Below are 14812 nucleotides of genomic sequence, written 5' to 3' on the forward strand. Positions count from 1 at the left end.
TACGTGCTCTAAGATGCAGTATCTTTGCTAACATAAGTAAAAAGATGCATAAAATCAATACAATCAACATTGTTACAATTCCATACAATACAAAGGGAGAATCATATTATAATGATAGTGGAACCAGATCTATAGCGCCTTGTGTACCACCCTCCCCTTGCTAGGAGCTAGGTATTATAATAATAGAAGATCTCTAGGTTAAAACCGGGAACCCCATACCTCCAAAGTCAGGTGAAGTGAATCACATCCCAGCTCAGCACAGTTCTTTGTTGATTGAAAGGTTTTTTCCAAGTGCCAGTCTCATACATGCAGTGCAATATTAAAAGCACCTGAGTTTCAGAAATGAGCAGCTGTGTTTGTGTTGTGTCTAGAGCATGGGCCGATCAACCTGCATCAACAGCATACATTTTAATTTTAACCTTGAACACTTTGTGCAGACTTGAGGTCACAGTGTGAGTCTAGATATATGAAAAACAGATCATTCTCATGTGAAGGAAAAGCAAGCAGTTTGTCTTTATAAAAACAGAGATGTAGTGTCATTTGCAAAAGCAGCAAAATTTCGTTTTCACAACTAACTCACTTATGCTAATATAGCAATGTGTGCAGGCAGAATCATATTCATCCCTACACTTTTACAGGTAGCATGAACAGGAACACTTGGATGTTTTTCTTTGTAACTCTTCATCGCCAAATAAAAACCACCAGTGTTTCTTTTCTTTTATTCCACATTGAGCTAGTCTCCCAGTGGATTTCCTGTTAAATCACGTTGTTTTTTCTATGTGTACCGAAGTGAACAATCACTGGGAACAGACACTTTTAATATTCTACAAATCTTTGGTTTTCTTCATTTCTTCTAGTCGAGTCTTCATTAATCTGGTATTTGAATAACCCACATAATTATATACTTGCTCCTGTAATTCCTTCATCTCACAATAACGGCACTGTTCTGCTCCTGTCTATGTCCTCAGATGAGTCAATATTATTGTTAATGTTCTTAAGTTCTTTCTGAATTTACTGCATCTCTAGGATTATTTCTAAGTGAGTTAAATGAAGGTGTGTGTTCGCTGAGGCTATGTAGGATCAGAAATTGACAAAAGCTCGTCACACTTTTAGTGCAATTGTAAGGTTTACCCCAGGTGTGTTTGCAATTGACAAAATCACTTCTGACATTCATTGCAATTCCCATTTTATCTCTGTGTATGTTAGTTGATATATCCGTAGGTTTAATAACTGACAGAAGATATTCACACATTCACTGCACCTGAAAGGTTTTTTCTCTGTGTGCATTAACTGATGAATCCTTAATGCGAAAGATTTCCTAAAGGTACTTCTACACTCACTACAGTTGTACGGTATTTACAGAGTAAGAGCAAGCTGATGTCTATATAGGCTTGACAATTGACTACATTTATTCACACATTCATTGCAATTGAAGGCTTTTCTTCTGCGTGTGTTCGCTGATGCCTGTTTAGGATTGATAATGGACTACAGCTTTTCAAGCATTCATGGCATTTAAAAGATTTGTTTCCCCTTTGTGAGCTCGCTGATGATTTCTTAATGCTGAAGAGTAAGTAAAACTACTGCCACATTCATTGCAATGGTAGGATTTTTCCCCAGTGTGTATTCGCTTATGTCTCTGGAGGTGTGTCATTTGACTGAAGCTCTTTACACATTCACTGCAATGGTAAGGTTTTTCCCCTGTGTGTATTCTCTGATGTGTGCGGAGGTTTGATTGTACTCTAAAACTACTTCCACATTCACTGCAATTGTATGGTTTTTCCCCAGTGTGTATTCGCTGATGTCTCTGGAGGCCTGTTAAGTGACTGAAGCTCTTTACACATTCACTGCACTGGTATGGTTTTTCCCCTGTGTGTATTCTCTGATGTGTGCGGAGACATGTCATTTGACTGAAGCTCTTCATACATTCACTGCAATGGTATGGTTTTTCCCCTGTGTGTGTTCGCTGATGTGTTTGGAGTTCTGCTAACGTACTGAAACTCTTCACACATTCACTGCAATGGTATGGTTTTCCCCCTGTGTGTATTCTCTGATGTGTGTGGAGCTGTGAAATGTGATTGAAGCTCTTTACACATTCCTTGCAATGGTATGGTTTTTCCCCTGTGTGGGTTCGCTGATGAATTTGGAGTTCTTGTAACCGACAGAAGCTCTTCACACATTCACTGCAATAGTATGGTTTTTCCCCTGTGTGTATTCTATGATGTCTATGGAGGCTTGATAAGTGACTGAAACTCTTTACACATTCACTGCACTGGTATAGTTTTTCCCCTGTGTGTGTTCGCTGATGTGTTTGGAGTTCTGCTAACATACTGAAACTCTTCACACATTCCTTGCAATGGTATGGTTTTTCCCCTGTGTGTGTTCGCTGATGTGTTTGGAGTTTTGATAATTGACTGAAACTCTTCACACATTCACTGCAATGGTATGGTTTTTCCCCTGTGTGTATTCTCTGATGTGTGTGGAGGTTTGATAATTGACTGAAGCTCTTCACACATTCCTTGCAATGGTATGGTTTTTCCCCTGTGTGTATTCTCTGATGTGTGTGGAGCTGTGAAATTTGACTGAAGCTCTTCACACATTCACTGCAATGGTATGGTTTTTCCCCTGTGTGTATTCTCTTATGTGTGTGGAGCTGTGAAATTTGATTGAAGCTCTTTACACATTCCTTGCAATGGTATGGTTTTTCCCCTGTGTGTATTCGCTGATGTATTTGGAGGTGTGCTAACCGACTGAAGCTCTGCACACATTCCTTGCAATGGTATGGTTTTTCCCCTGTGTGTGTTCGCTGATGTTTTTGGAGTTCCTGTAACCGACAGAAGCTCTTCACACATTCACTGCAATGGTATGGTTTTTCCCCTGTGTGTATTCTCTGATGTGTGTGGAGGTTTGCAATTTGACTGAAGCTCTTCCCACATTCATTGCAATGGTATGGTTTTTCCCCTGTGTGTATTCTCTGATGTGTGTGGAGGTTTGCAATTTGACTGAAGCTCTTCACACATTCAGTGCAATGGTATGGTTTTTCCCCTGTGTGTGTTCGCTGATGTGTTTGGAGTTGTTTTAACCGACTGAAGCTCTTCACACATTCAGTGCAATGGTATGGTTTTTCCCCTGTGTGTGTTCGCTGATGTGTTTGGAGTTGTTTTAACCGACTGAAGCTCTGCACACATTCAGTGCAATGGTATGGTTTTTCCCCTGTTTGTATTCGCTGATGCTCTTTTATGGTTTCTAATTGGCTAATGTTCTTGACATATTCAGTGCAATTGAACGATTTTTCTGCTGACCGTGTTTCCTGAAGGGTCAGCATAGTTAATAAACCACTTGCGTTATTTTCACATTCCCTGTATGTGTGTAATATTTCCGATTTAACAATAAAATACAAGACTCACTAAATACCTGCCACATTCATAATATCAGTAAGGCTTCCTTGTGGGTGATTGCATCTTTAGATTGGATAATGGCTTTGCCTGCTTGCGGGTAAAGCTTAATCTTCCTTCCGGTAGGTGCAAATTGGGACAATACTCTGTACTTCAGAGAGCAGATCTCCGCTTTCCTTTAGCCTTCAGTTGTTAGGCTCCACTTCGTTTTGCTTTTCCCTGGTGTCTGTGGTTTGGCTAGAAAGAGTTAACAATACACCTAGAGCACTGAATGCTGGTCTGGTGCCAGTTTAGACAGCGAAGCACTGCTCTAGCCACATCATGATGATGAAGCGACTTGTAATGTGTACAGCTACTCCAAAGAGTGTCCCGGGGCAAAGCACAGGTCAGAAAAGAAAGTAAATCTGGTTGTTTCAAACATGGACACAAAGCCAAGTTTTCAACCTTTTTTTAAACATTATCATGTTGCTAACAGCTCAAAGCTGAAGAGGGAGTTTGTTCCAAGCTATGGATCCCAAATAGACACGAGACCTTCCTCCAACTCTCATACCGGCCTCATGATCAAAGCTGGTGTTGGACGCTTGTTTATACAGCAGGTAGTTTGTCAGTTTTGTTGTCTTGGTTTTGTAGAGGTCATTTCTTCGTCTTGGGGTGTCGAGGTGCAGAGCTCAGACTCAAACACTCACTGAATTGCCTTTGACTGCTCCTTCCAGGATCTGTCCTCTGCCTCTGATTGCACTGATGGTTTTGGAGCTCCTTATTTTTGATAATTTTTGCAGGTTTGATGTGTTATCTTCATTATTCATAATCAATCCGTGCATTTAAGACTTATTTTCTGTTGGATGTAAAGAAATGCAATATTACTAAATGCAAATGTAATAGAATGTGAATACACAATATTTAACCAGCTGGATAAAACATCTCTTCTCTACCATATTCCAAATTTAGTAAGGAACATTTTACCATACATGGATATTTCATTAAAACTGTTGTTGAACATGTCACATCTTATTTACTTCTGAGAAGGCAGTGATTTACCATTGTTCAGAGTAAATTACTAAGCAAAGGGCAGCTACAGAGCACTCATGTGCTACAGGTAGAGTTTTAGGTAGATACACATGGATAAAATTTCATTTAAACAGAACAGATTGTGGAAAAAGAGAGGAATCAGGAAGCGCTGCCGTTAATTCAGTTTCGGGAAGTATCTACCAAAGGTAGCTCTTCAGGAAGTGTATAACAAAGGTAACTCTTCAGGAAGTGTATAACAAAGGTAACTCTTTATGAACTGTATTACAAAGGTAACTCTTCAGGAAGTATATATGACAAAGGTAACTCCGGACATCTTTTTCCACAATGCTTTCCTGTTCACACTGGATCAGCTCAAATGCCAACTGCCGCCTTTACCTTGCTTGTTACTAAAGACAGGGGTCCCTGTTTACACAGGGCGGTCACTCCTTGACCACAAGGGAGATGTCTTCAGTCTTCTAGTCGGTATAGAATGTCGATGGTCCAAGAGTTTCTTTTCAGAGTTTCGTTGCAGGATAATCTAAAGTCCTGGGGACACAGCACCTATCTTTATACTAAGAGCTTTATACTATGGTCTGGAGGACCTACTAGGTCCCTCCTATGGGTGCACCTGGGAAGGGGGTGGTTACACCCCTTACCCTTTGTCCAGTATCGCGCCAGAGCGGGGCTGGAGTGCCCCAGCAACTGGTTTGAACCGGGCTATGCATGGAGCATCTTGTTTGCCCCAGGCAGTGTCTGGAAAAGCATTGTTGCCTTCAACCCACACTGCCCCAATACACTACAGGCTGTCTTGGGAGGTCCTAGCACCTCCTTCGACAGGAAACCCATTGTCCAGGCCTCCCTTGCTGGAGTTTCATCCAGCAGCAGGAGGTCAGACTCGTGTCTGTAGCAGCAGCATCCATTTTGTGATGCTGAAGCTCTGTTTAACTCTAACCGGGTAAAGCAGTAACATACATGTCTTTTCCCTCTAGAAGGGTGGAATGCTACCCCTGCCGCCGGAATTGGTGGGAGGGGGTAGTATTCCAAAGTGTTTGACACCTTACACCACATGTTTTGATAAAGCCACACCAAAGTTAGCATTTAACCGCGAGGATTATAATGCACTTAAGAGTATATGGTATGACTATATCATAGAACAGATATAAGGACATGGTTCTGAAAGCTGCAGAGGGGCTCAGCTCATGCTAGGGCACCCTCTCACATAAAACCAAGCACTCTACCTTGAGGATTGTCGAGGCCTAACATTGGAGTGACTTATAGGTGCATATGTGTCTATATATAAAGGTAGATATAGGTATACTATATCTAAGTAAGGGGTGATTACACCACCTTACTCAATCAGAGTGATTAACCTGTGGTGTCAGTTTGGATGGTCAGCTAGGGGTGGCATAATACATGCTTCAGCCCACGGTAAGCCTTGGATGCACCTATGCCCTGGGTACCTATGGTACACTACACAGGGGCTCACAGAGGTGACCCAATACCCAATCTGGTATGCACCTAAAGTACATGGAGTCCATTTTATAGGGAGAGCAGATAGCCTGGGGCCCTGAATAGCAGGATCCCAGGCCAACTAAGTCAAAGACCAGCAAAACACAAGGCAAAAAGTTGGGGTAACCATATAGTCAGATATCCACCTTCCTACATCCAGTGTCTTCTCAGTGTTGGGAATTATCAATTTTATTAACAGCACAATATTAACTCACCACTGCTGTGGCTTGCAGTCATAAGGCCATTATGAACGGACTATGTTGTGTGCCAGAAAACCTGTGAATAGTTTAGCAAGAATGTTTGGGAGGGAGATTGGTCTCATGATGAGCAGGCCTAGGGGTTTTGCCAGGGCCTGTGAATAACTGTTATTACTGTTTCTCTCTTGGTGTCAGTGGGTTTGTCTGTGTCCCCAGCTCTTTCAACAATGTTTGAAAACAAAACTAGTCAGATGATCGCTGCCAGGTGTACATGTTTTGCATGTGTAGAATCACACACTAGTAGCTGTACCGCATGCATGATTCACCTTGTCAGTTTGTGAGCAAGTGAGCATTCACAGACCTCAATCTGACTATTTCTGACACTGGAAACAGTTAGAGTTTCACTTCAACAAAATGCTGGAGTAACTCTCTTTGCAGGGTAGGAAGAGAAATGGATCACCCTCTACACGAGATGGCGAGTAGTGCTATACGGTTTATAGCACCATTTATCGGGGGAAAACTGGGGAAATGGTACAATGCACTGGGAAAATGGCACGTGATGACAATGTGACATGACATTCCCACTAAACAGTTTATCAAGGCCCAGGGTTTAGTTTCAAGTCAAGAGATAGTGCAGGATTAGACTAATCATAATGTCATAGATACCAACAAATGCCTTTAACACGTATGCCTTTACCCTGCAATGCCTTACACACATATGCCTTTACCACGTATGCCTTTACCACGTAACACCTTTACCATCCATATGCCTTGACCATGCATAATGAAGGATTTACAAAAATGGCCCTGCCAGTAAAGGGTGGGTGCCCTTGAGCCCATCCAGGGCAACCACATGATCAATGTTGATTGCCCCCAGAGACCCCTTGACGCCAGCGGGAGTCAGTATTGTTCCTACCCGTAGAGAGCAGCTTAAAATCCTGTGCTCCAAGGGCAGGAACAATTTATTCATATGTTTCTCTGCCCGCTTTATAAGCTGTGCATTGTGGGGAGTGTAAGTTATAGTTAGCCCAGGTAACTATAACTGCTCAGTTTCTACGGTTTTGAGTGTGTAAAATCTGAACCTAAGTAAACGTCTCTGTAACCTTTGTTTTTTTCGGTGTATTTCCAAGGTTTTGGATGCTATTTCCAACCTATAACGTCTCTGTAAACTTTGGTTTTTTTCCAGTGAAAATATCTCTCTCTCTCTCTCTCTCTCTCTCTCTATATATATATATATATATATATATATATATATATATATATATATATATATATATATATATATTTAGATATATATTTATATATATATATATTTATATCTATATATTTATACATATATATATATTTAGAGAGAGAGACATATATATATATATGTGTATATATACATAATTTATGACTTATTATTATTAGAGACAACTCTATAAGGCCTTGTAGAATGCATTATTTATAGATTGTAAATAATTGTTGTGACAGAATAACTTACTGCCATGAATGAGGAAATGATATCATCATCTCGCACGCAGCACTTTAAGAGTACTTCACAGGAATGGAAGAAAAACAAAATGGCGATTGTATTGAGCCATAGTTTGTAAATGAGGTTAACAGTCTAGTGTTTAATGAACACAAATAAGGGTACTACCACTGAGCACTTTTTATAAATGTACTAGACGCCTGGGACTCTATGGTCCAGTTAAAGGCTAATTGTTGCCGAAACGAGTAGGCCGTCCTATTCTTGCACGTTTATGCACATGGTGTTTTAAAAATAAAATAATTTAGATAACCTATCTGCTGTCGTGCCGTGACTTCCGCTGGGAAGAGAAAGGTGGTGAGAGGTATCGAAGGAATATATATATATATATATATATATATATATATATATATATATATATATATATATATATATATTATATGAATGTCTGACATAATATCGACAGACAGAATATCTACATACAAAAATATCGACACAAAAATATCGAAATCAAAAATATCGGAGTCATATCTTCATAAAGATAAGTACAAAAATATTGAAACATTAATATCGTAGTACAAAAATATCAAAATTAAAAATACCGTTTTTAAAAATGTATTAATTAATAATGTAAAAATAATTTTAAAATACATATAATTTTACAAATATTAAATAAAAACATTAAAACATAATTAAAAAATTAAAACTAATACATATACATTTAAAATAAATAAAAAACTCTACATATAAATTAATATATATACGTACTCCACATATTGCAACAGTAGGACAATTGTTGGATAGCGTAGGGGTAAAAATTACTATTCCCACTCCAGAGGGTGCAACAGTAGGGAAAGCGTTGGATAGCGTAGGGATTTAAATTACTATTCCCACTCCAGAGGGTGCAACAGTAGGGAAAGCGTTGGATGGATGTATGACGTTACAACTCATACTTTTACAATGCATACCATTACAACGAAATTTTTACAACGCAAAAACTATTACAACGCATGTATTTACAACGCATGTTTTTACAACGCAGGTACCTTTGCAACGCATACCATTACAACGTAAGTATTAGTAAGTATATATTAATTTTTTTAATTTAAAATAATTGAAAATAATATAATTTAATTTAATATAATTTAATGTAATTTAAATTGTTTTAATTTCATTTAATTGATTTAATTAAAATGTAATTTAATTTTATTTTTACCCTGTACCCCTGTACCCCAAAAACCCAAAACTTACCCTGAACCCTAAAAATACCCCTGTACCCCAAAAACCCAAAACTGACCCTGAACCCTAAAAATACCCCTTTATCCAAAAACTGAAAACTGACCCTGAACCCTAAAAATACCAAAAACCCAAAACTGACCCTGAACTCTAAAAATACCCCTTTACCCAAAAACTGAAAACTGAGCCTGAACCCTAAAAATACCCCTTTACCCAAAAACTGAAAACTGAGCCTCAACCCTAAAAATACCCCTTTACCCAAAAACTGAAAACTGACCCTGAACCCTAAAAATACCCCTTTAACCAAAAAATGAAAACTGACCCTGAACCCTAAAAATATCCCTTTACCTAAAAACTGAAAACTGATCCTGAACCCTAAAAATACCCCTTTACCCAAAAACTGAAAACTGACCCTGAACCCTAAAATTACCCCTTTACCCAAAAACTGAAAACTGACCCTGAACACTAAAAATACCCTTTTACCCAAAAACTGAAAACTGACCCTGAACCCTAAAAATACCCCTTAAAAAAACCAAAACATATCAAATTTAAAATATAATTATATAATTACCTATACTTACGTTGTAATGGTATGCGTTGTAAAGGTACCTGCGTTGTAAAAACATGCGTTCTAAACACATGCGTTGTAATGGTTTTTGCGTTGTAAAAATTTTGTTGTAATGGTAGTGCGTTGTAAAAGTCGCGTTGTAAAGGTTGTTTCCCCGTTGGATAGCGTAGGGGTAAAAATTACTATTCCCACACTACTCCCCCTTTAACACACAACACACTACACATATAAAAAAAGACAATTAATATAAATTTCAATTAATCAATTAATAACAATTAATATTACTAAATTGATGTAATTATAAATGAAATAAATAACACATATTAATTACTAATTAATTAACAATAAATACCCAAAAAAATACAATCTCTTTAATTAATTACATTTAATTATATCACACCCTATCCCCCTATAGACACACAACCCACTACACATAAATAAATCATATAATTTAATCATTTAATAATTATTAATTACCAATTAATTATTATTTAACAATAACAAAAAATTAAATATATTAGCACATTAACTCTAAATAATTTAATTACATAATTAATATTATTTAATTACCAATTAATTATTAATTAACAATAAAAACACATTAAATATATTAGCACATTAACTGTAAATAATTTAATTACATAATTAATATTATTTAATTACCAATTAATTATTAATTAACAATAACAATAAAGTAAATATATTAGCACATTAGCTGTAATTAATTTAATTTACTAATTAATATTATTTTTTCCCAATTAATTAATTAACAATAACAAAAAATATATATAAAAAAATTACTCTGATTAATGTAATTACCTAATTCATATTAATTAATTACCAATTAATTATTAATTAAAAATATGTACAACATTATATTAATTAATTAACTAATTAATATTAATTACTTACCAATTAATTATTAATTAAAAATATTTACAAACATATATTAATTAATTAATTATTATTAAATTACTTCCCACCCTATTCCCCTATAAACCCACAAACCGCTCTGATACTAAAACGCAAAATGTAAACAAATTTACAAATTTTCAAACATACATTACAAAACATGTTTAACAAACATATAAACAAAATAATAAAATACATAACACTAAACAAAATGTCGATATTAGTAAAATTCGATATTAGTAAGATACATACCTTAAAAAAACGATATTCTGTCTGCCGATATTTTGGACATCGATATTCTATACTATCGAAATTAAAACATCGATATTATTGTATATCGATATTTTAATTTCGATATTTTGTCTGCATACCATATTATATATATATATATATATATATATATATATATATATTCACTGAAAAAACCATAGGTTATAGACCATATATAGTTAGGAATTAGCATTTACAAAACCTTGAAAATTCACTGAAAAAACCATAGGTTATAGACCATATATCGTTAGGAATTAGCATTTAAAAAACCTTATTTTACTCACACAAAACCATTGAAATTCCATATATAGTTAGTTGCACTAACTATATATCGCGCACCCGCAATCCACTGCTGATGATGTCACATATTACATCATTCATGACATGGTCAGTGACATCACTGATGACATCACTGATGACATCTCAAATGACATCACTGATGACATCACTGAAAACAACATCCAGTAATTTTATGTTTCTGTAAAGTTTAAATATGTCTTACATATTGAAGAATGAGTGGATGTATAAGTGTCTGGATGAAGGATTTAGTAGGTGCATGACTGACTGTATGAGTGAGTGATTAAATATGTCTCACTGAGTGCATGGGTTAGTGACTAAACTGTCTTAATTTGTGCATCATTATGTCTGTTGTTCTGTAAACTGCTGCATGTGTTGATCAGTATCTATATGAGTAACTATATGGGTTACTGATTGATTGTCCAAGTATTTGTATAGGAGACTGAGTGTGTGTGTGGCTGGCTGGGAGGTGTGTGACTCTGTGCAGATCAATGTGTACTTGTATCAATGATTGTATAAGAAGGTAAGTATGTGTTAGTATATGTTTGAAAATGTAAGGTGCTCTATGTTTAACTGTATAGACAAGAAAATGGAAGTGTCATTGATTCTTTACAGGACTGACTAGGTGTGTGAGTAACTCCATGGATGAGTGGCAGACTGTGAGTGTCTGTATAGGTGTATGAGTGCATATGATAGTGTTGTAAAGATGAGTGATTGTATGTATGAATGATTGTATGGGTGAATGAGTGAAGGTGTGTGTAGACGTAGGAATCAGTGAGTGCGTATGTAGTAACTAGTATTGGTGTGTCAATGGTTTCAAAAATTATACTCTGTATTTAACACTGGGTGAAACAGAGGTTATATTAAAATGTGAGGAGATGCATTGTATTGTCACATGAATGATATCATCAGTGATGTGGTCATTGATGTCAAATGAGATGTCATCAGTGATGTCATCAGTGATGTCATTTGAGATGTCATCAGTGATGTCATCAGTGATGTCACTGACCATGTCATGAATGATGTAATATGTGACATCATCAGCAGTGGATTGCGGGTGCGCGATATATAGTTAGTGCAACTAACTATATATGGAATTTCAATGGTTTTGTGTGAGTAAAATAAGGTTTTTTAAATGCTAATTCCTAACGATATATGGTCTATAACCTATGGTTTTTTCAGTGAATTTTCAAGGTTTTGTAAATGCTAATTCCTAACTATATATGGTCTATAACCTATGGTTTTTTCAGTGAATTTTCAAGGTTTTGTAAATGCTAATTCCTAACTATATATGGTCTATAACCTATGGTTTTTTCAGTGAATTTCAATGGTTTTTTAATAGCAAATATCATAAGCTGTCGAATGTCAAGTACGTGGTAAGTAAAAACATTTTCGTGTTTATGCACACTGATCTGCTTTGAATGCTGCCCCCCCCCCTCATTTCTATTAGGAGTACTCTCTCTTTGCAGATAGTGAAAGGTAGATAACGCAGGCCTTTGCCCCCGTTGTAATACGTCGTGCCTGCTTCTCTCTCCATTTGATTCATTGTTATCCAAGCATTTACTGTTTTAGAATTGGTTCTCTTTGGTTCATTCTCTATTTACAAACAAACACAGAGTCGCAATACTCTGTTTAGTCTTTGCAGATAACGAAAAATCGTGTAAAAAAACAAAAGGAATCGAGCAAAATCAGTAGGCCACTAATGGGATTTTGACCTCGCTAAAATAGAAACATTAGGAACAACCCCTCATGACAAATACGAAACTAGTGAGATGAAATGAACTCCACACCATGATGGCTGCAATACAGCTCGGCTCCGCCACCCACCCCGCCCAAAATAACGATAAAGAGCGGCTGCCATGATTGCTAGCGGAATGGCCACGACGGAGCTACGAAATGGTGGTGCTCTCATGCTAACCCCAGCTTCAGTCTGAAACATCCAGAAACACTGTAGACTACCAATTCGATCAGTTCCGGTAGCGCCCCAACGTAACCCGGTAGAGAAGAACTAGCCCTCCCCTCTTTGACTGATGGTTCTTGTTGCCTGTCCCTTCTGTTGTCATTTAACAGAACTATTTAGCCTGCTGAAAGGGGTTGTGTTCCGACCGCTGGTTGGTGGAGACATTTTGACTATATTCTGGACCTGCGTTGTCGCGTAATGCGTCATATGACGCGCCGCGTTAGCGCATCCGGAAGTCATCCAGGGCGAGACGCGCAGTGCGTAACGTAAGCATAACAGGTCATGTGACTTGTTAATAAAACTTTTCATTGGTTCATTTTACTTTTCTTATTGTAATGATGAAAGGCTTGGTCATATGACCTAAAAATTACGCTTTTTATTACTTCCGAACATTATTTTTTCTTAAATATATGTTATAATGTTCCAGGCTAATGTACTTTCCCGGAAAATTTACAACTGTCCTGCAAGTAAAATATATTCTTTTTTCGAGAAAAAGGGCGTTTCTTCGTCCCATGACGGAGCCGTTGAGCAAAAGAGGGTCGACCTGCTGTCTTAGTCGCCGATACGCCTGAATATGAGATTCTTATCGATCACTTTATGTTGCAGGAGTAGAAAACACAACAGCCCTTGACCATTTATCTTTACTGCGTTCCTGCGTATTATACCTTTTACCCTTCATGTAATTGGTCTGCTTTATTTCACTTGCCTTTTACTGATTCTAAAACAGTGACTATTATTAAAAACTTTACCAATGTATATACTACTACCATGTTTTCTTTTAAAAACCTTTATTGTGAAAATTTCATTATACAAATACGAGCCTATAACCACATGGGCCGGCCACGGAGCAAACTGTAATCGTATATGATGAGTAGACATTTACACTGTAGAGGAACGTAACGGGCGGGCCATTAGGTTGCAAGAACTAAGGTGTCTAACAGTTGCAGAATCGGTGGACGTACATTTTATAATTAAAATACGACAGGGCCAGTTACAATAAAATTATCTAGATATACATTTGCGGGCAAGTACCATGGGTGACGTTAATTCGAACTTTCAATAGTACAGTAATCAATAACACATCAGAACTTAATATCAATAGAGATGTCGAAATATTCAATCTATTCTCGTCCCCGCCCGCCATGTGCTTCAAAACTGCATACGTATCTCGTGATATCAAGGTTGTGCAACCAGTACACAACAAGGAGTTACGAGTCCCATTTATTCCGGCGCCATTTTGGGCGAGGACGGGCAGGTCCAGGATTTAGTCAAAATGTCTCTTCCAACTATCGACTATGATGATGTTCATATGCTGTATTTATTAGAGTTACACTCATCTGTCCACATGAAATTAATTTGCCACAATCTAAACATGTCATTTTAATCTTTCCAAAGTTCTTCTAAATATTTGGGACCGTTTCCCTTGCCTCTGATGCTGTCAGTGCCACTTCTTTTATGAATGTACTGGCAGGTCGGGGGTTCTCCTCCAAATCTCTCTTTTATGCAGCACTATAATTAATTGGTGCCACCTCTCCATATGACGATGCATGGTATAGTTACCATAACTATATTTTTTTTCGGTTCCTCTGGAGAGTACATCGTGGCAGATGAAGCGTGTAACGTACCGGACATTTACCTTTTTTTGCATGTAGAGGAAAGGAAAAAAAATTCGAGCGTCCGAGTTCTAAGGTGTCCCAGGGCCATTTTAGTGGACCAGGCCCAAATCCAAAGAACAGGCCGCCATTTTGAGAGTCCTGTTGCAGCCGCCTGTCGCTGTAGCATCAAGAGCGGCCGAAACTCAGCTAAATGGCAACTGAAACGGTAAAGGGGCGCCCCACTACAGCAGAAGAGCCTCCACCTAGGAAGGCCCGTTCACGCCGCCTCCCCCCCCCCTTCGGGCACCCCACGCCGTTATTCGGAGCAGTATTGTAGGATGGCCACACCAGTGCGGCAACTTGCTAGACATCACCTCGGTGGTAACCGAATCTCAGCGCC

General features: G+C 37.7%; 1 protein-coding gene across 1 annotated transcript; it reads right to left on the reverse strand.

The window, feature by feature from the left end:
* Positions 1 to 916: 916 nt before the first annotated feature.
* Positions 917 to 4220, reverse strand: LOC144805688 (uncharacterized). The gene has a single exon (XM_078672196.1). It carries the CDS (start codon positions 3320 to 3322, stop codon positions 1496 to 1498), a length of 1827 nt encoding a protein of 608 aa, XP_078528322.1. The 5' UTR covers positions 3323 to 4220; the 3' UTR covers positions 917 to 1495.
* Positions 4221 to 14812: the final 10592 nt, after the last annotated feature.

This window comes from Lissotriton helveticus, assembly GCF_964261635.1.
Source record: "Lissotriton helveticus chromosome 1_1 unlocalized genomic scaffold, aLisHel1.1 SUPER_1_unloc_19, whole genome shotgun sequence".
In the NCBI taxonomy this organism is placed as follows: domain Eukaryota; kingdom Metazoa; phylum Chordata; class Amphibia; order Caudata; family Salamandridae; genus Lissotriton; species Lissotriton helveticus.

Bases quoted from the DNA above. Each gene is read 5' to 3' on its own strand.
- LOC144805688 (XM_078672196.1), bottom strand. From the start codon at position 3,322: ATGCTGACCCTTCAGGAAACACGGTCAGCAGAAAAATCGTTCAATTGC.